At 38.6% G+C, this 22,428-nt stretch overlaps 1 protein-coding gene across 5 annotated transcripts; it reads right to left on the reverse strand.

Annotated features, from left to right (window-relative positions):
• Positions 1–1,564: 1,564 nt before the first annotated feature.
• On the reverse strand, positions 1,565–22,002 carry SLC35A3 (solute carrier family 35 member A3). Of its 5 annotated transcripts, XM_027651465.1 has the most exons (9): positions 18,062–18,433; positions 15,395–15,518; positions 12,454–12,658; positions 11,436–11,590; positions 11,224–11,346; positions 9,983–10,154; positions 8,545–8,663; positions 7,890–8,023; positions 4,826–5,820 (listed from the first exon to the last, which is right to left on the reverse strand). In XM_027651465.1, exons 2-9 carry the CDS (start codon positions 15,437–15,439, stop codon positions 5,730–5,732), a joined length of 1,044 nt encoding a protein of 347 aa, XP_027507266.1. In that variant the 5' UTR covers positions 15,440–15,518; positions 18,062–18,433; the 3' UTR covers positions 4,826–5,729. The 5 variants fall into 5 exon arrangements, with proteins under 5 accessions (XP_027507269.1, XP_027507268.1, XP_027507265.1 ...); XM_027651468.1 differs by lacking the exons at positions 15,395–15,518; positions 18,062–18,433 and adding an exon at positions 21,982–22,002 and having other exon boundaries at positions 1,565–5,820; XM_027651467.1 differs by lacking the exons at positions 15,395–15,518; positions 18,062–18,433 and adding an exon at positions 21,880–21,970 and having other exon boundaries at positions 1,565–5,820.
• Between the last annotated feature and the right edge of the window lie 426 nt (positions 22,003–22,428).

Genomic DNA, 22,428 nt, shown 5'->3' on the forward strand with positions numbered 1-22,428 from the left:
ACATAATACTGCCCGCTAGCTGTAGAGGGCATTAACATCCTTTTGGAAGTAGGATGAAAAGCACAAGCAGATGATGGCTCCAATGGTTTCAGTTAAGACTCCTCAGGAGTGCTTTTAGGCCAAACTGGAAGAACAGTGTCCTCTGCATCCCAGTACTCTGTACCAGCTATGCTCCTCTGTTTAACCAGTGAATAATTAATTCCTGTTACCTAATGGCCTAAAAATTTCAGTTTAAGTCATATTGCATTTGAACAATAAGATGAGAGCAAAACTGACAGAAGGAATGGATAGAAATCAAGTGCCCTGAAAATTGCTGGTGAAATGACCCAGTTTTATTATATGTATCTCTGGAAAGGACAGAGAAACGTGTTATCCATCATCTATAGTAATGTGCTTGTGAACTCTGTTCAGGTCTTTGATATATTGTAAATTATAGTGATACATAGCTCCTTCTAGAAAGGATTACAGTGTTTTACAATCACATCTCACACTATAAGTTGATATTGATACTCAGGCACTCCCTACCACCTCCAGTTCAGGACAAGGAGATCTGGGTTTTCAGACCAGAAGAGCACAGAGAGAGTCACAAGAACACTGCTTGAATGGGATTCACAAGAAGTCATGACACTGGTCAAAAAGAAGCGTGTCTCAGTCAAAATTAAATTGCTGGCAAATTTCAGTAAGTTGTTAAAAGATACCGTTAACAAACCTCTTACAATAGCCTTCTGAATTTTACAGAAAATTATGCCAAAATCACATTCTGAAATTGTACATGTTAATTAAAACATTGTTTTATTTCTGCTAAAATACGCATAAGGCAAACCTCTCCTTTTACAATGCTCTCAAACAGTTTTTTATCATATTCCTAATAAAGGCAGTGCTTAATTTTAACCAGTTTATTACTATAGTGGCATTATCTACATATATAAAAGAAAAAAAATACAGTATTTTACCTCAATATGGATTTTAAGAAAGACTGTGTTAGGTCATGTAAGATGCATTCCATGGTTCAGCAGTGTTATACCAAAAAAAAAAAAAGTCTCCAAATTGCCTGGAAACACCATATAGAACTGTGTTCAGCGTAATCACACATAAATATCGACATCAACATATAAAAACCTAAGACTACCTTAAAAACTTCACTACAACATTTGAATATATGATCTATATTTGGGCTCATATATTTACAATAAAGAACAAAGTTTAAAAAATCTAAAAAAGTGATACTCACAGCAGCAAATACAAACATGTGCTTAGCATAAAGCAATTCTTACTGAGCTATAAATTGCTGATGAAATGCATACAGCTAATTACAGCCAGAATGATGATGGAAGGTTAAAGAGTTAGTTTGTCATGTCTGCTCTCGGATGCAAACATGTAGCAGACATTCAAGAACAAGCACTGAATGGCACCTCAGGACAGACTCTTTTTTCTTCTAGAAAGAGTTATAATTCAGCTACTGAGAAATCATTAGAAAAAGTTAAGATTCAACTAAACAGAAAATTTGGACAGTAACTGAAGCAGAAGATACAATATAACTAATTTTGTTGCATTTTCCCCTGCATTTTTTTTTTTTGGAGTAAAATGTCTTAATTCTAGATATTTAAAAACATATGAGCTTACCTGGAAAGAGCAGAACTCTCTAGTCACTTCCTCTGGGAAATAATCAGCATTGAAAATGAACAAAACTATTAAAATAAAGGCAAGGAAACACTTCTTGGACTTTCTTACAGTAATATACCACCTTAGGTAATGATACATTACCATATACATGGTATAATACCATGTTACAGATAAACATTACCTTCTAATACACAAATATCTCATTCTTACAAAACATAGATTTCAGACAAGAAAACAATGAGTAATCCTCCTCAACACAATATCCAGCAAGAACTATTGTCACCAGGAAGAAAATGAGCAACAAGTTCAAATTTGGAAAATGACAATTGCTTAAATACAACACAACATGCACGGCTGACTAGGACATATATCAAAATATGAAAGTTACTGACAATGAAAACCAGAAGAAAGGCAATATTTCCTTCATCAATTTAAAACCAATACAACAGAATCTATGACAGTATCTTGAATTACAGACATAAATTAAGTTAGGAACACAAAACAATTATGTACTACTAAAAGTGAGAGGACTGTATGAGCAAATGAAATGCAAGCACAGGCTACCAAAATGAGATTTTTGGGGGGAGGGGAAATAAAACAATAGTTACTAAAAAGTTGCAGTAAAAACCGAAGGTGTTATCTTGTAGAAGCTAAATCTAGAAGATTAATCTACCCTTTATTAAAGCAAACAAAAAAGGAGGTTTTCTCATGGTTTGTCTAAAACAATGAAGTTGAATAGAACTTTTATCTCCATTCTTTGAGAAAAAAGATTATTGGGCACTTGCGGACAGTGTAGAAATACAGTGTAAAAAGTTTATTTTACTTTATTAGACTCAAGTTTTTCACTACAGAACTGATTTATTTTGCTTTGAAGACAGTTCTAAATTTATTGTTATTTGACAACTTATCATGTATCCCAGAGATACTCAAATAAAACTACCAAATATCCAAATATTCAATAAATACTAGTACTCCCATTCTGCAAGTCTTAAAAAAAAAAAAATCACATAATTCAAGTTATTGCAAATAAATACCTAGCTACAACTTTTTAAATATTTAAATAAAATTCTGCCAAGTATAGGTTAGCCTGCTAAATATACAACTAAACGAACAAAACCATTATCTAAAAGTCAGAAAAGTAGTTCAGAAAGTCAAGTTTATTTTTGGAAACTTAGACTCTTACAGATTGCTTTTAGGGCAAACTCAAAGCACACCATCCACTACTTCCCAATGCTCTCTCCTAGCTATGTCTCTTTGGTTAGTTAATGAGTTATAGACTTAAAACTGCTTAAAAAAAAAAAAACAAACCCAAATACAAAAGTATCTCAGTGAGAAAATGTGCATATGCTCTCAGTTTGCAAAGGTTACAGAAATCAGTAAACCCTCCTCAAATCCTTTTTGTTCTCACTCTGTCAAAGGCTAAGGAAACACAGTTAAAAATGCAAATTGATTTTTCCTTTACAGCAACAAGTGTATGAAGAGATCTGTCCCTCTGCTTAATAGGACTGTCAGCTGCAAGCATGGAAGAGTCACTGATCTACAGACAGGATTTACTGTTCCTTAGTACAGCGCTGTCTTCCAAAGCTGCATGACATCCTATTCCAAAGCAAAGAGCACATATTCCCATTCTTTCCTATAAACTGATCCTTCCTGACAAATATTGACAGGTGCATCTGAAATATTAAAACTGAGTTCACATATAATAGAGCTCCAGCAACATGCTGATTATTTGGCCTGTTTGGTTCCTTCCTGTACAACTGGCTTTAAAGTGTTCTCAACCTTGTGTTTTTTTGGAGATGTTCCTCAAGGCAGTATCACCTATATCAACTGTAGTATCAACTAAAGTATCAACTGTATCACCTGAACACTTTCAGTACTGCAATTCATGAAATTAAAAGTATCACTGGGTAGGCCAAACTCCAATTCAGATATGACTACAAACCCTTCTCACTTGGCCCCAAGCACCGCTGTGAGCCGCTGTTCCACGCACGCATCTCACCTCCTGTGCACTCCAGTGCAGAAATCACCACATGGAATTTTTCACAGATTTTGCCACATTGAATGCTATAGGTAGAAGATTTAATACTAACACAGGATACCAATTTAGGGTACTACAACATTGGTTTGACTGCTACGTCACAAAGCTCCTGCAATGACAACATGCTGGGACAGATTCACTGTTCACAAAGCTTAGCAAGCCCTTGGCATAACTCTGACAGTTCTTTTAAGTCTTGTTCTGATACAATAAACAAACAAAACCTTGATAACACACCTAATTGCCGACAGAAGAAAAAAATACTGTTTTTACTGGACTGACATACGTAGAATTCTTCCTTTCCCATTTACAACACTTCATTAAGAAATCTCAGAACACTCCTCCAGAATCATCTTGTGAATTGGATGAGGTACTTAAGTAAACATTCTAAAACACTTTTCTCTTTAACACATTTTCTTTAGCTCAAGACAGAAGAGAGAGCATGAGGTGGGGGGAAACAAGGGAAGTAAGATGCTTTTACCACTTGCCATTTTACTGGTAAGGGACTCCTGATAAGTTTTTGTATAAATGCATACCACCACAGGTGTAACGTGGGTTAGAGTCATTACATCAATATCCACTGTGAATAGTCTCCTGAAAAACGGTGATTTTTGAGACAGCTTGTTAGTTCCAGATTTTTTTGGTGTTTCTGACTAAATGCAAATACTTCAAATGAAGTGTTCATAATGTTCTAATTGATCTAACTGCATCAAGGTCTCTTTGTGAATTTTTTTTTTTTTTTTAAAACAGACCAACAGCATGCTTTCATATTTAGCCATTGCACAATTAATTACTTTTTAATTATGTTTCCTATTAAAGTAATTCCATTACTAGACTGAATAGCTCCAGAGAAACCATTTTGGTTTGTTGGCTCAAGGACTCCCAGAGTAAAATAATAATTAAAAAAACCCCACCAAAACTCTTAAGTAAGCCATCACATAGAAATACACAGAAAAAGCACTGGAGAGTTCATGAGTAAACAACACTTGTTTAAAAAACTCCTCTGTAACAAAGGACAGTACAGTATACACATACCATACCTTAACAGCTCCAGATGGAGCTGTTACAGACAACAATAATGCCTTTAAAATGTTTATTATGGGCTTTTTTTTTTTTTTGAATTTTGGTTCAAAGAAAATCTTCAGACGGTATTTAAAACATAAAAACTACTTTTAAGGTTCTACCAAAAAGTTGATTTATAATCAATAAAAATAACAAGAATGAACATTACATCTGAGGAAGCACCCATCATAACCCTAATCTTACTACTAGGTTAGTGCAGCGACCTCCAGCTGGTGTTCCCAGTTATTCCATCTTTTGGAACACCACAGGCTGATGAAGGCTGGAGTATCAACATGGATTTCCAGCTTTCACTCTGAATTTCTCCCTTTGTGTACTTCGGTGAGAATGTTAACATTCTTACAATACTTTTATATAAGCAACAGAATTATAATATTATCATTTAATAACAGATTTCTGTTATTAAATCAGCTTTCTAAAAATATAAAAATATTTGATATTGTGAAAGTGTCTTTCAATCATACTTCAATTTTCACAGTTATAACAAGGAATACCTAATCAGAACCATCACTTTAGAACTACGATGTTCAGCTCATTACATGTAAATAGACAAACAGTTAAAAACATTTACTAAGATTAAATATAATCAAATCGCAAAAACATACAATCTGACAACGTTGTCATGTGCTCTTTCAAAGAGTGCATAGGACATTTTTCTGCAGCAGTCAATACAGTAAATTCTTTTGATGCAATCGCTGTCAAAGCTGTAAACATTCCTAATTGTAGTTTCTTGGAAACTTTTAGTTCAAGTTTTTATTAGCAAGTTGCACTGGGCATTCCTCTGACATTCCCCCCCCTCCCTCCCCCCGGTTACAGATCAGTGTCATCATCCACCTGTAACCCTCTGGTTTTCAGAGCTACTCATCAGCTTTTCTTCAGTACATTCAGGGCAGTAACTCTTTCCTTGCAGTGCACAATGACACTTCCCACATGCCATTGCTAGCAAGGTCCCAGTGCATGGTCTTGAGAAGCAGCTTGATGAGGAAGTCTGCTATGCCTTAATGGGATTTCCTGCAGGTTTGGGATCATAACCGTATAGGAAAGTAGCTGCTATTACAAGGATGGCTCCGAAGAAAAAGACACTGAATAGAATAGGGATAGGAAAAAAAGTTTGTTTCAGTTGATGCAAACCTATTTACATAATACAGTCAAAAGAAAGGACATTTTTTCACGACGAAAACAAAGATAAATTATTTTTGTCCAATTTATAAAGAACAAAATAATTTGCATATATTTATTTTGGAAGGATGCAGGAAGTTGTTGAAATAAGAAACTTATAACTACAAATTAATGTATCATTATACTGACATATTCTGAAAATTAAAATTATAATTTCATGGAAATTGTCAAAAGCAATCTTTTTGTTTGGGGTTTTTTATTTTTTTAATCTTTTACCTAAAGCTGTGTGCAAAATGCAAGCAAGAGCTGAAGTGTTACTACCGTGGTCACCCAGCCCCTTTTAACATCTTACATGCTTCATGTTGTTGGAGCTGTGTTTGCTTTAAAATCTAAAGCTTATGTCAAAACAAATTACCGTGGCCCAAGAACTAGTTTGCAAGTCAGTATAATCTAATTTTTGGCAGATACATAAAGATTCATGTCAGGAAAAGATAATAAAGGCATCTTTTGTATTGTGTCATATGGCACTTTCAAGTTGTTTTTATAGTTACAAGTCTGAAACAAAATATCCAAAGCCCACAGATGATCAGTACAAATTTGAGAAAAGAACCTTCTCATAAAGACATGACAATGTTGACAATTTGATCTTCTGAACCAAATGCTAAGAAAACTTCGGCACATGACATGATAATCCTCCAGAGAACACAGTTCCCTTACTTCTGGGCATGGCCCATTGCAACACGTTCAAGCATTTAAGTATTTTACATCTATTACTCCAATCAAAAGTGCTTGTTGACATGATAGGAACAATTATACAGTTTCAGATCAAATATATTCAGTTAGCATAAGCAACATACTAAAGATTAAGTTTGATTAACTCAAGTTGGCCAAGTTTTATTAAATGAGATGGCTTCAAGTTCTACATGCTGCTACATGGCTCTATTTAATCTAATTATTTACCACTGTTTCCCTTTCAACATGTTTGCTGAAGCTGTTAAGTAACTTATTAAGTTTCCATTTGAGCACACAGAAATTCTTAAACCACTTTGTACACTCATTTTAATGGGACAAATACAAGCTACTTATACTTTAAGTTCAAGGTTTTCCACTTTTTAAGCCTAAATAGTTGCTCTACTTCCTTTTTGGAATGTTTAAGTAAAGCCCTGGTAATATTACAGGATCACAGAATGGGTAAGGTTAGAAGAGACCACAGTATTGCACTTACATATTTTTAATAAAAACATGTTCCTTTGTACCAGATACAACAATTGTAAATATTATTAAAAATATTTTTATGCTATGAGTATGTGTAACAACATATGGGAGGAATGTTGGTCAATTATAAGCAAAATCCTAATATATCTGGAAGTGGGATTATTACTTCTACACTCCATAGATTAACATGCACTGCCAAGACAAGCACTGTTCTGAACCTACCCATGTACAAAACCTGAGGTGCACAGAGCCACGGCAATCTCACTGAGAGAACATCAGGACACAGTGTCCCGAGCCTAGAAGCACAAAGCAAGCGCTTTCTTTCTTGGCCGAGTGTTTTCACTACTAAATACAGTGTGGCATTTAGAAAAGGCTCTGCCTTCGGGGTTCTGGGTGCCCTTGGGCAACCCAGTGCTGCAGTGTGACTTCCACGGGTGCGTGACCGCAGAGACTGCGGTGAGATGGAGAGATGGCGGCAGTGCGGGAGGTGCTGTCCCTGTCCCTGTCCCCGCCCGGCCCGCCGGGGACACGCGGAGCCGTGACCTCCCCCGCCACGGGCCGCCGCCAGGGGGCGCGCGCGGCGGGATCCGCGGGCCCGGGAAAGGGAAGGGACCGACCGGGAACGGCCCGCAGGGAGCGGCCACAGCGCCGGGATCCGCCAGGAAAACGGCACCGGGACAGCCGGGCTGAAAAAACTGGCCACCGGTTATGCCACGAAACTAAACTTCGATGTGCAAGTGGTACCTAAACATTCTGAAAGTGTGCCTTGGGCTGTTGGTGTTTTTTTTTTCCAGCATATATGGAAAATAATTCTTACCTTGTAGGGACGAAATCTTGCAGCCAGAAATAGGAGATCAGTGTTGACAGTATAATAGAGAGAGAAGTTGCAAATCCTTTTAAAATGTTGTCTGCATATTTTATAACAGCGGCAATTACCAGCCCCCCAAGTGCCTGAAAAAATAGTGAGGTTTGGATTCACAAACTGATAGTTTGACAGACAGCATCTATTTTAACACCATGCACTTACTTTAGGAAAAGCTTTTGTCTATGTTTAGGAGCAATAAATTTATTTAATATTATGGATATGCACTGTTGAAAACAAATATTGGAGGATTAGTTCTTTCCCCATTAAAGAAATTGTTGATCATATTACCACCATTAAGGAGCGGAAATGCTCGTACTATACATTTCTAGCCACAGGAGGAAGGGCATATAAATATATATATATATATATATTTTAAACATCACAAAATAAGTAATGCTTACATGCTTTAAGTTGCACAATACTTAATCATACACTTGCTATATATTTTCCAGGTTTTCATTTAGAGGTTTATTCTAATAGTCATAGATTGAACTTCTGACTATAGAATTCTCAATAGCCTCAATGACACCCATTAGTTTCCCCAGTCATTTATAGAAGAGTAAATCCTAAGTGCCTTCACAGAAACATGGGATACAAAGTATCTCACCTGTAGAACAACAACCACCCAAGTGAGTTTATTATATCCTTGAAAAAATCCATTCTTTGACAATTGTTCTCCATCATAAATGTACACACCCATCAATCCAAATATGCTGCCAAAAAATCCTGAAAGTACAAAACTGATTTAAAAGCTTCATGTGAAAAATGTGCCAACAGGTTCCCTATCCTCAAGGGCTGCTCGTATATTTCTGCTTTTCAAACTGGACTGCCACTTGCAGTACTATCACATCCAAATGCAATCAGTTTGCTATTCTCTTTCAAAAGCTGTTCTCCATACTAATAACAAGTTTTGACTGTTTCCATGAGGATATCCTTATATACTTATCTTCCATTGCTCTCTACTGGAACAGTGTGATTTTTGTTTATGGCATATAGCAAAATTCACTTAAACACAATTTCAGTTTCCCTGAAACAAGCCATGACTGAAGGCTGAAGTCACACTATAACCTGAAGAGAAAAACAGGGAGAACATTTAGTGGAGGAGAGAGCCTCTGACAGAGCAAGAGCAGCAATTAGCAGTTTGCCAATTCAGATTAGGATCTTCACAGTGGGATTCTCCTGAACCAGTCTCAAACATGGTGAATATTTTCTAGTAGAGACTTAATGTCAAAAAAAGAAATTGAGATTGAACTAAAAGGTTTATAATTTGGTGAGTATAGTGTTCTTCTATCAAATGGGAAAAATTTATTTTTGAACAGAAAACAATTCAATAGTAAACATTGAACTTTTACTGAAGTTCTACTGAACTTCACGTTTCAAACCCTATAAACTGGACAAGATTGCTCTGAGGGAAAACTCATTCAGGAACACAGATAATTTCTGTTGTCATTAATATCTTGAGTCTAGAAGACCCAGAACTACTTTGGAAATAGAAGGCATTCTCTTACTAACAGGTGCATAACAGGTAAGGGCATTAAAATAGTTAAGATGAACTGTCTTTTGCAATTGCCTCTCTCCAGTGATTATACCGACAACTAAAACAAACTGACTTTTATACTGAAATAATTATAATTTGCTACCTCAAGTTTATTCACAAACAAAGCAGTTTTGCTTTGTTTGGAAAAATGATTACTATCTATGTTTATCAGATCTTCTGAATTAGTGAAGACGATCTTTTTAAACACAGAGGATATGCAGAATCCTGCATATAATAATATCCTTTATAAAATTTTAAAACACAAATTCAATTGACAGACTCTGTACAAACTTACAGATACTCTACTAAAAAATTAAATGAAGAACTAGGTTGAGATCAGAAAGTAAGTGCTAGAATTCTATCTAGCAGCGTTTATACTTTTGGTTTTAAAACAGTATTTATGCAGCATACTAAAATGTGATATTTTTTTATATATACATACATTTTGCACATTTATCTTAATTCTTCAGAATGTAGTATCTTTAACAGATATTAAAAATAAACTTACCAAGCTGAATGTTTCTGATCCACACAGACTGCTTAGTTTCCTTTAAAATTTTCTCAAAATAAACCCCAGCAAAGCCACTAGAAAAGCAGGCTATGAGCACTGCGATCAGCCCCACAAACTGCGACCCTGCTGAATGCTCCTTAGCAGGTGTTGCTTGAGAGTCTGAAGGCCACTGGACGTAAAAACAGTTATACAAAATTCACTCATTAAATCCAGTCCTAAGCATCTATAAAATGCATATTTGTTCTCTAGCAACAGTAACAGTTACTCAATAGAGACAACCACATGCTTGTCTAGTTTGGTATTTTGCACTACAAATACTTTTAAAGGACTGCAAAGCTATTGCCTGAACTGGGAGACTACTCATCAATTTAAACAGGTGCAGGATTTATGTCTTATAAGCCAGAACTGCATATGAATCCCAGTGTGACTTATCATGGTCATTCACAGGCACCAACTTGTGCCACCCAACAGTTGGTTACAAATAGAAGTACATTAGAAAGCTACTTACACCAGCTGTCTTTAGGATGGGGTGAACTGTATTTTGCATGTGCCCCTCTTCAGCGACTATGCAGACTAGTTAAATCCTGCAATGTGTCTAATGCCAACTGAATAAAATGCAATGCCACAGACAAAAACATACTGAGGAGCCTGTTAAATACTGTTAGAATGCTTTGTTCTAATTTTTAATTACTGAATTTAACCATCATATCTTCTTTCAAATCCTTACGTTTAAAAATAAAAATTTCTAGGACATGTTAAAATCTGCTAAAAATTCTTAGCCAATTCTCTCATGCCATGATACTGCTCTCTGAAAACTACAAACTCTGGTGCCTGCACTATTTAGACCTGAGGTCAGTTTTGCCTTTTGAAATAGTTCAAGTAAATTTGCTAACCATATGACGAAGTGAGCCTGGCCTGTCCTGGCAGAGAAGACCTGTGAATTCCTACTGTCTGAAGAAATGTGCTAATAAACATTGCTATCATTATTACTTGCAGGTTGCTCCAGAGGCCCTGTCACATTCTACAGTAGAGCACTGGGTTGCAAAAGAGGTGTTATCTTCTGCCTTTGACCCATTTCTGGTGTCTTCCAGACCTGGCCAGTTGTGATTCGCAGTTCCTGACTACACTCTGGTGCTCGTGTGCAGCTGATGGGATCAGAAAGCTGTATAATCAGTATAGAAATCCACGTTCCTTGAATAAACACATTAAAAGAGCACAAGCCACCTGCTAACATTTACCTGTACAAATGCCACTCCTGTCATCAATATTACTAATGACAGCCACTGGTATACACCCAATTTCTTGCTCAACATGGACACAGAAAACAATGCTGTGGTGAGAATTTTCAGTTGGTAGGTAACCTAGAAGAAGCAGAAACTGTTACTACTGCATAATTCATGGGATTTTTTTTTTTTTTTGAAACTTGCAGAGAATTGCAAATATACAATACCTGGTAAGTGGCTGCATCCAGGTTTGACAATGCTACATACAGCAAGTTGTTCTGAAGAGTGTAAATTCCTGAAGGAATAGCAAGTTTAAGAGTTTCCATGGGTTTATTAAGGATTTCATCATGTAGCACTCTGTTCAGAGTCCGTAAATTGCACTCTACCCAAAGAAACAATAAAAGAAACAGGCATTCATTAAAAGGAGAAGGGGAAAAAAGAGAAATAGCAATGCTCTGTTCTTAAAATGGTTGCCCAAATAGTATCAAGTGATACTATCAAAATACTATCTATGTTTGCTTGACGTTCACAAGTCTTGTATTTGTAAGGGAAAATGGCTGCAAGTGTCTTCCCACAGCCTGGAATATCAGAACGAAAACAATTATTCAAAAGACTTTGAATAAAACTTCTTGAAACTGTATCAGTATTTGAAGATAATACATCAAAGAGTATCACCTAAAAAGTACATATTTAAAATCCTAGAGTGTCATCAATATTTATGTATATACAGTGATATTTTTAAGTCATTGAAAATCAAATATATGTGCCCAGGAACCAGATAAATTCAGCTTAAAATGTATACAATAAGAAAAAGAGTAAACCTGAATACACTTTTTTTGACCTTCAAACTATGATTTTTCCCGTAAAACAATGAAACTGCTTCTTCCTTCCTTCATCTGCTGTTTATTATGGGCTTCTAAATTATCACTCATGCTTTGGACACACTTAAGGCTTTTCATTTTTTCCTACTTCTACATATGGATTTCTTAAAAAAGCCTGAGCGAACACAAACTTTGAGTTGTTAGCAGAAAATTCATTCTTGCACTCCTCAGCACCCACATTCTTTAAAAAGAACTTTCTTCAGCAAATATACAGTATCATTAATATCTTTCCAAGACTATTTCTTACACAAGGAGAAGGGAAATGCTTTGTTGTACACCTGTACTCACATGGCTGCTTTGCAGTTGCCACTACAATACAGCATATTGATTAGGAAAATTACTTGGTGCAAAATTTGACACATACTGCTGTCTTTGTAGACCAATAGAACACAGGCCAAAATCTTCAGAAGTTCAGCAATAACTACTGCAGTAGAGGATAAGTAACGAGGCCCTTCTTCTTTCAGTGTCCGAGAATAACGCATGGTCAAGACTAAACTTGTGGTCTGAAAAACCAGGATACCCAAGGAAAGGTACTTTAAATTGGCAGACATTTCTTGACTTTTTTCTTTCTGAAACAGAATAAAAAAACAAACCCAAACATAATATTGTAGGTACTGGGAATAAGCACATTTTAAAAAGTTATCCGGGGAGCTCAGTCAAAGGAAAACACAAATCTGATATTTAAAAAGTAAAAGGAGATTATCACTTTAACAATGTTTTTCGAATACATGAATACAAATGGGGAGATATATCAGAATATTAGGAGAAGTGTTAATTGAGAAATGAAATTAAATATTGTTATCTGTAATAAAAATAATAAAGTAAAATAAGAACTATTAACTGATAACTAGCTTTCCACTAACTGGTTTCACTCTCAAGTTTCATGGATCCAAATTGTAGGTTTCTTTGTGTAGGTGAAGGCTCAGAAGGCATTTTCGAGGTGAAAAAGGCCCACACTGTGGTACAGCAGAATACCCTGCTGGAATGAGCCGTTCCCTGACCGAAGGGATCTTCTCACTCTTCCCCGCTCCAAAGCCTGCCAGGTTGCAGTCCCTGCCTGGCCAGAGGGCACCGCGCCAGCACAGCACAGGGTGAGGGCTGGGCTGCTTTACATGAAAATGAGAGGTATGCCGGATGAGGAGGGGAAGGGAGAGTTGTGGGAAAGCAGGGCTGGGTAGGAAGACGTGATGGAGGAGCTGCAGGAGGAGCTGCAGGGGAGACAGCAGGAAACCTGCCCTGCTGATTATCCTGCTCAGAAAAACATTAGTTGAATATGGATGACCAGGTGACTGCACCTACTTTCTCATACTGCACTGACTACCACAAACCTTATCTTAGTAAAGCTGCATCATCTTCATGTCTACCATAAACTTCCACCAAGTTGATTCAGTTTTCTTTGCAATTTGTCACCAATTAAAGCATTAACTTAGTGCAGGAGTCTAATAGAGACAGTAATGTTCATTTTGCAAGCACAATATGTAACAAGAAAATTTTAAAAAAGATCAGTGCTACTCAGAATATCATATAATTTTCTTCATATTAAGAAGAATTTCCATATGTACAAAAACTAATGCTTTCTATAAAAAAATAACTGCTACTGCCTTCACTGCCCACTCACTCAAAAACAGAGCAGTTTTTTATAATGCCAAAGTAAAATCAAATCAAGTTAACGAATATGTTTTCAAGCAAAAAGAAAAACAGTAACAAGTCAAGACAATTAATGTGGTTCTCAGTTTTAGAAGCCTAGAGATGTCACATTTATTGGATTTACATGCCAGAGCTGTCCCTGTGCATGTCCCACACCTACAGACACACAATTTCTGGCTCATTAACTGTCTAACTTTGCAGACACTGCTGAAGAACATACAGTTACCTCTAAATATTTGTAGCTGGATCTGAAGCTGTTTCTTGCTGACTGCATTTCTCTAGCTCAAGATCCATTTCATTGCTATAGTTACAGATATTTGGAGAGCTGCACTTTTCAAATATTTCTGACTTGCCTTTATCTTGTCTCTAAGCATTTATGGATTTTCTCCAGTCATGTATTCCAAGTCAAATTATTACCTACATGTCATGGACACTTAGGAGACACTGCAGTAACCTGCAAACAGGTGAGAATTGCCAACAGCCACAAAGATACGAAGTACATACTTGTATCCTACACAACAAAATTGTTTATCTCAAGAATCACACGGCTGTAAAAAATATGTTTAAAAGCATACTGGCAAAGAAGGAAGAAAAACATGTCAGGATGCAGAAACTGAGGAAGAAATACACAAGGTTCCTTTAAGGAATCTTAATAGGAGATACCTCTGTATGAACTATGATCTCATTTAAGAAACAAATACTAAAGATGCAACTGCACTGAACAATATAAATCAGACAGAAATATAAAGTATCAAGAAGAAAGCTGAAGACAATATTTGAGATTTGCTGATGTTTTCCACTGGTTCTGGTGGAATAATCCTTTACATGAGCCTGTTAACTGTGGAATTAGCATCCTCAACAACAAAACAGAGATTATTTGTTAGTTGAAGAACAAAAACTTTCAAGAATAAATTTGCTACAGCTGAGAACAAGGAGGAGAAACAGAAGAACAGTTTCTATAAAGGGATGAAGAGGGGACATGCAAGGTCAGAGATCACACTCTCTAGGGAAATATCACCACTATAGAGAAGATAAAGGGAAAGAAAAAAATCCACTGAGAGAAAATACAGAACTGAATTTCACTGAAAGGCCTAGCTATGATACTAGAGAAAACCGACATTTATGTGAGCCAACTTGAACAATTTCTCTCACCTTTTCCATTTACCTCTTTTTTTTTTTTTAGTATTGAGATCTGACAAACAGGAAACACAAAGAGCAATATATTGCTAAGATGAACAACACTGATTTTCATGAAAGCACACTTACAGATAAATAAGTTTTTAAACTTTTTGCTTTTCAGTTTTCAAAATGCTTCTGAACAAAATACAGATAATGAGAACACACATGTTTCCTGACTTGGTCCCAAATTTCTGCATTCTATGAGCCTATGAAGTGACAAAGGGTTTTACAAACATTCAAAATTATTAGATATCAATTCCTTAACCTTCAAAACAGGTCACAATATTAAAAATAACGTTCACAATAATTTCTTACTGAAATACAACCACCTATTTATGAAGCAGTTTAAAATGTAATTTTAGTAAGTAAATCACTAGTATGCTGTTTTATGAGCAAGTACCAAAGCAATCAGCATGAAAGCATAACAACAAGCACAACAGTTTGATAAGCCCATCAGCAAAGCCATAAGGAATACATACCACAACATTATCTTGAACTACTGTCTTGTCTTCCTTAGTAATCATGATAAAAAAGTGAACTTTCCCCAGACAACGTGTCTCAAAAAGGTGTCAGTAGCAGGAAACATTTCTTTACCATAATTCACTAAAACAGTTTCAGAGTTTCAAACATTCATATAAAATGGATTCTAAGTGTCCAGTGTGATAGCTTGAAATAAGGATTTTTGTTAAAAGTCAGTGGTCAACAAGACAGGCTTGTAGAGAACAAGGGTGTGAAGTCTCCCAGTGTACTTACAAGCTGGTTCACAGAGCAGGAACTAGAGTCCTGAAACGTATGCCAATGATATAACCACCCTCTACTAAGCACACATAACATCTTATCAGCTTTCCTGCTCCCTTTAAAAGAGCTGCATATCAATTTATAGAACTCTGTACAAACTGGGAACTGGATCCAGAAAAAGAGCCAAGTATTCAACTCCAAACAGCTGAGCTGTCTTCAACTGCAGTTTCAGAGTAGCTTTAGATTAACAGATTACTGCCAAAGGTGTAATTGCTTGCTTGCAGCCATGAGCTCCTGCTCCCCTCACAGCAACAGCCTGAGTAGGCACAGAATAAATGAACTATTGTCTTAGAACAGCCCACACTTTGATTTTTTAAGCCAATAATGAAATTAAAGTTCCCAGTGCGTTTCCTGTACAGAGTTACAACTTAGATTTCTTGCTGGGCTTTGGATGCACTACTCAGTACTCTGGTGGGTGCATCTGTTCGGAAACTCAGATTTAGGTTTGCTAATTCAAAATACTGGACGTTGAGGGGTCCCATTAGCTCAGTGTCTTTTGAACTGTACCTTACAGTGTGCTAAGGACCTGCAGCTCATTGACTGTAGTGTAGCCTAACATATCTGTTACCTCAGGGACAAGGCTCATTACTCTTTGCTTCTCTTAGTCTAGGTGAAAAAACAAGCCAGCTGCCTCTGTGTCATATATTCAGTGTACCATGGAGACACACCCTATAGCCACAGGAAGGTAGGGCTCTACAGGAGTCAATATGCAGGAAGCCAAGACGGGATTTACAACCACACAAAGTTCAACTTCAGGTGGATAAAACACAGATGGATACTACGCAAAGTCCCATAACAAAAAATTAGATTAAATTCACCAAAAGTTTTGACATGAAAATAACCTCTACTGGCAACTGCTTCTTTACTCCTCTCAACTCTGTCACAAGGAAAGTTAAAGTTAGAAAAGGAAAATATATTAACTATTATTATGCTTCCAATCTTCATAGTGATGGCATTATGTGAATTAAATTCCTTCCAGCCCAAATGTGAAATGTTTTCACTGCTGACAGTCTTTTAGAATAAAAAGCCAAGTTACACAAGTTATTATTCCTAGCTCTTATTCCATTTTATGATTAATCAATTTAACATTGCTTAACTCAAACAAAACGTATTTGTATATTATTTAAAAAACAAATCCAACAAGCAGACAATCAGCCTCTTAAAACCATCAAAGGCAAAGCATAAGTTTTGTGTGCCAGTACACCAAATTCTACATATGGGATGTGCCAGAAAATAAACAGTGATTGAGTCTGCCTTATGGAAGGAAAACTAGAGTGGAAAGTAAAGCACATTATTTCATTACAGTGGAACACATTTCCTGGGCATTTGCTTTGGAACCAGGATAGCAGATTAAAGAAACAGGATTGTGTTCTCCTATTTTTCCAATGGAATGTGAACCCAGTGCTGATGCTACACTATACAAATACCATAAGCTGTCAACAAAGGAAACACATAACCGGGAGGTGGAGTAAGAGCTGACTCACAGAACCTGAAGAACCTATTTTTATAAGACTTCTGCGCTTTTGCACATGCATTGCTCTGTTGCCTGTGCTGGATAACACACAAGAAACATGTCACTCTGTAATGCAACTACATTCCTCAGAGCAAAGTTCTATTCCAAAAATATTCTTTCTATTGGAATTAGCCTTCTTTAGTAGTATCTAATACTAAAAATATATGGATGGAAAATAAAGTTCAAAATGAAGTTCAACAAGGCCAAGTGTAAGGTACTGCACATGGGCTGGGGTAGTCCACGAACAGGCTGCCCAGAGAACTGCAGCAACTCTGTCATTGTAAGTGTCCAAGGCCAGGTTGGATGGGCCTTTGAGCAACCTGATCTAGTGGAAGGTGTCCCTGCCCATGGTAGGGGAGTTGGAACCAGACGATCTTTAAGGTTCTTTCCAACCCAAACCGCTCTATGATCCTACGATAAATGTCCCAGATGGTACTGAGGCTGCATAGACCTTTCCAAATCTAGTCAACTGCTGCTGAACTGGGTTCTGAAGTATATTTTACATACATATGAATATTTTATCTGCCAAATTTGTTCTGCTACCATTCAACAGTGCATTTCTTTCTCCCCTCACCCCCACAAGATATAATCTGCCATGTCTGTGTAATCTTAATAAACCATGCTATAAACATTTCTAATAATATTAAACCTTGTATTTCTCACTTCAAAATGTCGCTATTATGTTTTCCATTTTCCTCATACTGGAGATAGGTTTCTTCTTTGTTCCCACCCATAAGCTATCATTATCATTATCTCATTATCAGCTGTTTCTCCCCAAATACATGGCACTTTCCAACTAAATCACTGCAACTCACTTTATTATTTTAAAACTTACCTTGCTCTTTCTCTTGTTTTCCAGTTTGTTACCCATTCTTCTTGCTGAATACATTATAAAGTGTATTAAGTACACTACAAATAAAATAAAAAAGCTATGCTTCTCTTAGAGCTTGTACACTTCAGAAGCGTTGTTAAAGGCAAATCCTACAGTTTTTTCTGTACTCTTCTAGCAGAAACTGAGGAGCAAAGACGTTTTTCACATGAAGGTTTCCTTCAGGCAGTATTTCCAATTTCTCCACTGACATAAAAAAAAATTCTTAACTGGTGAAAACAAATTAAAAACATAACTGCATTCAAATAATTTTCACGACAAGGATATCAAGTACAACACAGTAGATGACTGGCGGACCTTGCTCCTGCAACGTCATCTCTCTCGCCACAGCCCTATCTCGGTGTGCTGGTTTTGGCTGGGGTAGAGTTCATTTTCCTCATAGTAGCTGCTACGGGGCTGTGTTTGGGATTTGTGCTGAAAAGTGTTGGTAACACAAGGATGTTTTCACTACTGCTGAGCAGTGCTAACACTTTTCTGCTTCCCACCCCACCAGTGAGGAGGCTGGGAGGGCACAAGGAGTTGGGAGGGGACAGAGCCAGGAAAGCTGACCCCAACTGACCCAAGGGATATCCCACACCATATGGAATCTACTCAGCATATAAAGCTGGAGGTAGAAGAAGCAAAGAGGGGATGTTCTGAGTGATAGTGTTTGTCTTCCCAAGTCACTGTTACACATGGAGTCTGGCTTTCCTGGAGGTGGCCGCCTGCCCACTGCATGTGGTGAATGAACTCTCTGGTTTGTTTTGCTTGCATGTGTGGATTCTGCTTTACCTGCTAAGCTGTCTTTGTCTCAACCCACAAGTTTTCTCACTTTTACCCTTTTGATTCTCTCCCCCATCCCACTATGAAGAGTGAGCCAGTGGCTGTGTAGGGCTTAATTGCCAGCTGGGGTTAAACCACAACACTTGGCCATTTTAAAATCACGCAGATGCTTTTTAGAACTGGCGAGTGCACTTCAGCACAGAGCAGTTACACATTAAATGGTAACTGTTAAAGATCAACCAATGATTTCTTTTAAACTTTGCTCCAAAACCTCAGCTTTTTACAAAGATAGTGGAGGCTATATCAGTGATTCACTGGCTTATCACTCAACCAGGAAATTCCCTCATTGCCAAGTTAACAAAAGGAATGCAATTACATATTAAGTATTAATTGAAGTCCAACTTCAGAGAATGCTATAAATTGCTTGGGAATCAGGTAAGGTTTTCTTACAGGTTGACAGAAAACCTAGCAGAAAGGGAACTTCACTGAGTTTTTTTATGATCTCTCAAAGGTTTTCTGTTTGTTTGTTTCTTTCTTTCTTTCACAGGAAAAAAAATCACCTTTCTAATCTATGTATCAGACAGGAAGAGTTGGGCATTGTGAATGTTAAATGCGAGATTTGTGGCTAAGTGCTCTTTAAGCCCACCCCTTTATCCTTTACACCAAACCTAAGACGCCAAAGTTCAGATATTTTTTTCTGATGGGAATTTGGTTTGATGAATATTATACAAATGCCATATTGAGTATAAATATTCAGCGTTCTGGAAATTCAGGCCCTCACTGAGCTAAATGTTAACACCAGCATTTCTTGTAAGATGAAGCCTTCAACTCTACACAGTACTGCAATAGTTTTATATTGACATAGCAGTCATTAAGCCAAACTCTGCCTGCCAGCACAGAAATTTGATACAACCTGCCTGAAGTGCCTCTCACTCATTCACACAGTACACACACTGCATTCATTGTATAGATCACAGTATAGATAGATCCCACAGTCACATCTAGACTCTGTGAGCAAGGAGACGTTCAGTTCTCAGTTTTAGTTCAAATGCCCATCCCTCCTCCAGCAGGAGTGCAATGCCATGAACTGAAGGACTGCTGGAATGCAACTCCTGCAGATGTATCAAGGCAATGACAGAGCTTGATATAAGGTGCTGGGAGATTGAACATTGAATCCAGCTCGGGTTCAGCCACAGCTTACGCTTCTGCCGTTTATGAATTACAAATCAAGTCTGGGTGCTCAAGGCAACGCAGGTACCCCCAGTCAAGGTGACCTACTTGGAGCAGAGTAACCCAAACTAGATACTACAGCGAAAATAAATCTGTAGACACTGTAGAAAGCTAGCAATTGCAAATAAAATTAGACAGCTGAACAGTGTATTGAAGGGGTATAAATATAAAGGACAAGGTTCAAAACCCCAGTGGCAAAATCCTGAAGTCCTAACCATCTGACATTATTACACTAGATCCTAAGAAGTACAGATCTTAAGAACCTCTCCTCCCCTCTAGAAACACCCTCCATTGATGTGATTCAGCTGTGCAGCCTTCTGAGTTCCAGCCAAGGCCCGGAGCCTGTGCAAGCAGTAGGCATTTGGTGTGAACTGAAGCAACTCGTGAAGAATGAGCCCAAGTCGCAAGCAATTCAAGAATAATATGGAAGGAATCACTGTATCTAGCAAGCCTGTCCCAAAGATAAGGATGTGTTGTCCTCACTTAACACTGCCAAATCCAGAACTGCTTTAGGCACATGTGACTTGAATCTCAAAGGTAGTTGGTTCAGATGATCCCTGCCTTTTTCCTGTTATTGCAAACACCAGTGTAACTTGCACAAGGAATTAAGCCATGTAGGCAGCCTGTAGGATTGTTAGACAGAGTCACTCCTAAAAATGCACTCTAAAGAATGCAAATTTCTACTTACTACAACCAGCCTTTCCCAAAATCAGTATTTTTGCCACACATATTACTTCTACAAACAAGAACATCACACATCCCCAAACCAGTGGATCCTTATCCCACATGCAATTTTAAAGCATGAGTTCTCACAATGCCTAACAACGTACAAGGGAATAATAAGCTTCAGTTTCTAAAGGAAGAGGTTATTATAAATCACTTTCTCCACAACTGTCACCTCCCTCACACTCACCTGCAGCCTCAGTGTACACCCAGGATTCAGGTGAGTCAAGTGCAGTGCCTACAGAGAAAGGCAACCCCCCAGTCCACCACTTAATGTTCATTCTAAGACCCATTTTGTCATTCTGCACGTTTGTTGAAAAGTAAACGTTGTCTTAGATCTCAACTCTTCTGTGTAGAGGCCACCTGACAAATAAACTTCCCACTGTGGTTCTCACTCAGTTTTAGAAACGTTTGTTGTGTATGTTCTTTATGTCCCAAATAACACAGCCCTCCACTGCTGAAAGCTGTGTCAGTCTACTCCACCCAATTGTTCCTTTAAAAGCTTTTCTCTGGAACCTGTCTTCCTCACTGTGGTTTAAAACACAGTTTATGAGATTCAATAAAATGAAACAACTTGCCGTACCTTCTGACATTTATCTTTTACCTTCCAGTTTATTCCATAACATGCATTATTACATTCATTATCTTTGCATCCTCTGGGTTTCTGACTTAATCCACAAGCGCTGTACTGCTAGAGCGTTTCTCATTTCAAAAACCTGGTATGAAATCGTGATACCACGCAAATACTTTGTAAAGTGTACATTTCTGATAACTTTACACGCAGCTCTGCATCACTGAGCATCTTCTCAGCAGAGCCCCAGCAGCGCCCTGAGCGCCAAGCTCGGCAGCACCCACACAGCTCTGACGAGCTCCGCGCCCCCTCCCAACTTCACACACAGCCGCCTCCCCGCAGAGACTTCACCCGCACCCTCCCCTCCCTCTACCCCGAACCGCTCCATACCCACACATTTCTCTCAGCGTCTCTCCGATCCCACCCTTCGCCTCCCCAGCCTGCTCCCACAGACTCTCTTCCCGCCCCATGCACCGACCCCAAACGCCTCCTCCTCGCGCAGCACAGGCCTCCCTCGGCTCGCTCCCCCCGGCACGGCCCCGCTCTCCGCGGGGCGGCCCCGGCCGGGCTCTGCTCCCACCTGCGCCCGCCGGGCCCCGCTCGCCCCTCGCCGCCGGCCCGGCCCGGCTCCCTCAGCTCCGGGGCTTCCGGGCGCCGCGGTCCCGTCCCGCAAAGGCTCCGGCTGCAGCCGAGCCCCGCCCGCTCCGTTCCCAGGGCCGCGGCGGCAGCGCGCCCCGCCCGGGCCGAGCCAGGCGGGAGCGGCGGGGCCGGGCCGGGCCCCGGGCAGGGCATCGCTGGGCCCTGCGGGGCGGAGGGGCTGAGCCCCGGGCTGGAGCCTTTGCCACCTCCCAGCGAGCGCCCCGCGGGCCGGATCCCGCCGGCGGCATAAAGGGGCACTTGTGACACGGCTTTGTAAGAGGGGCAAGGCTGGCTGGGATGCAGGTGCAGACCTGCCATGGAGAACAGCACTGCGCTGGGCAAAGAAGCGAATTGGCCACCAAATTTTGAAGATCATATTTAGGCAAAA

Source organism: Corapipo altera, unplaced genomic scaffold, assembly GCF_003945725.1.
Source record: "Corapipo altera isolate COAL_440 unplaced genomic scaffold, ASM394572v1 57, whole genome shotgun sequence".
In the NCBI taxonomy this organism is placed as follows: domain Eukaryota; kingdom Metazoa; phylum Chordata; class Aves; order Passeriformes; family Pipridae; genus Corapipo; species Corapipo altera.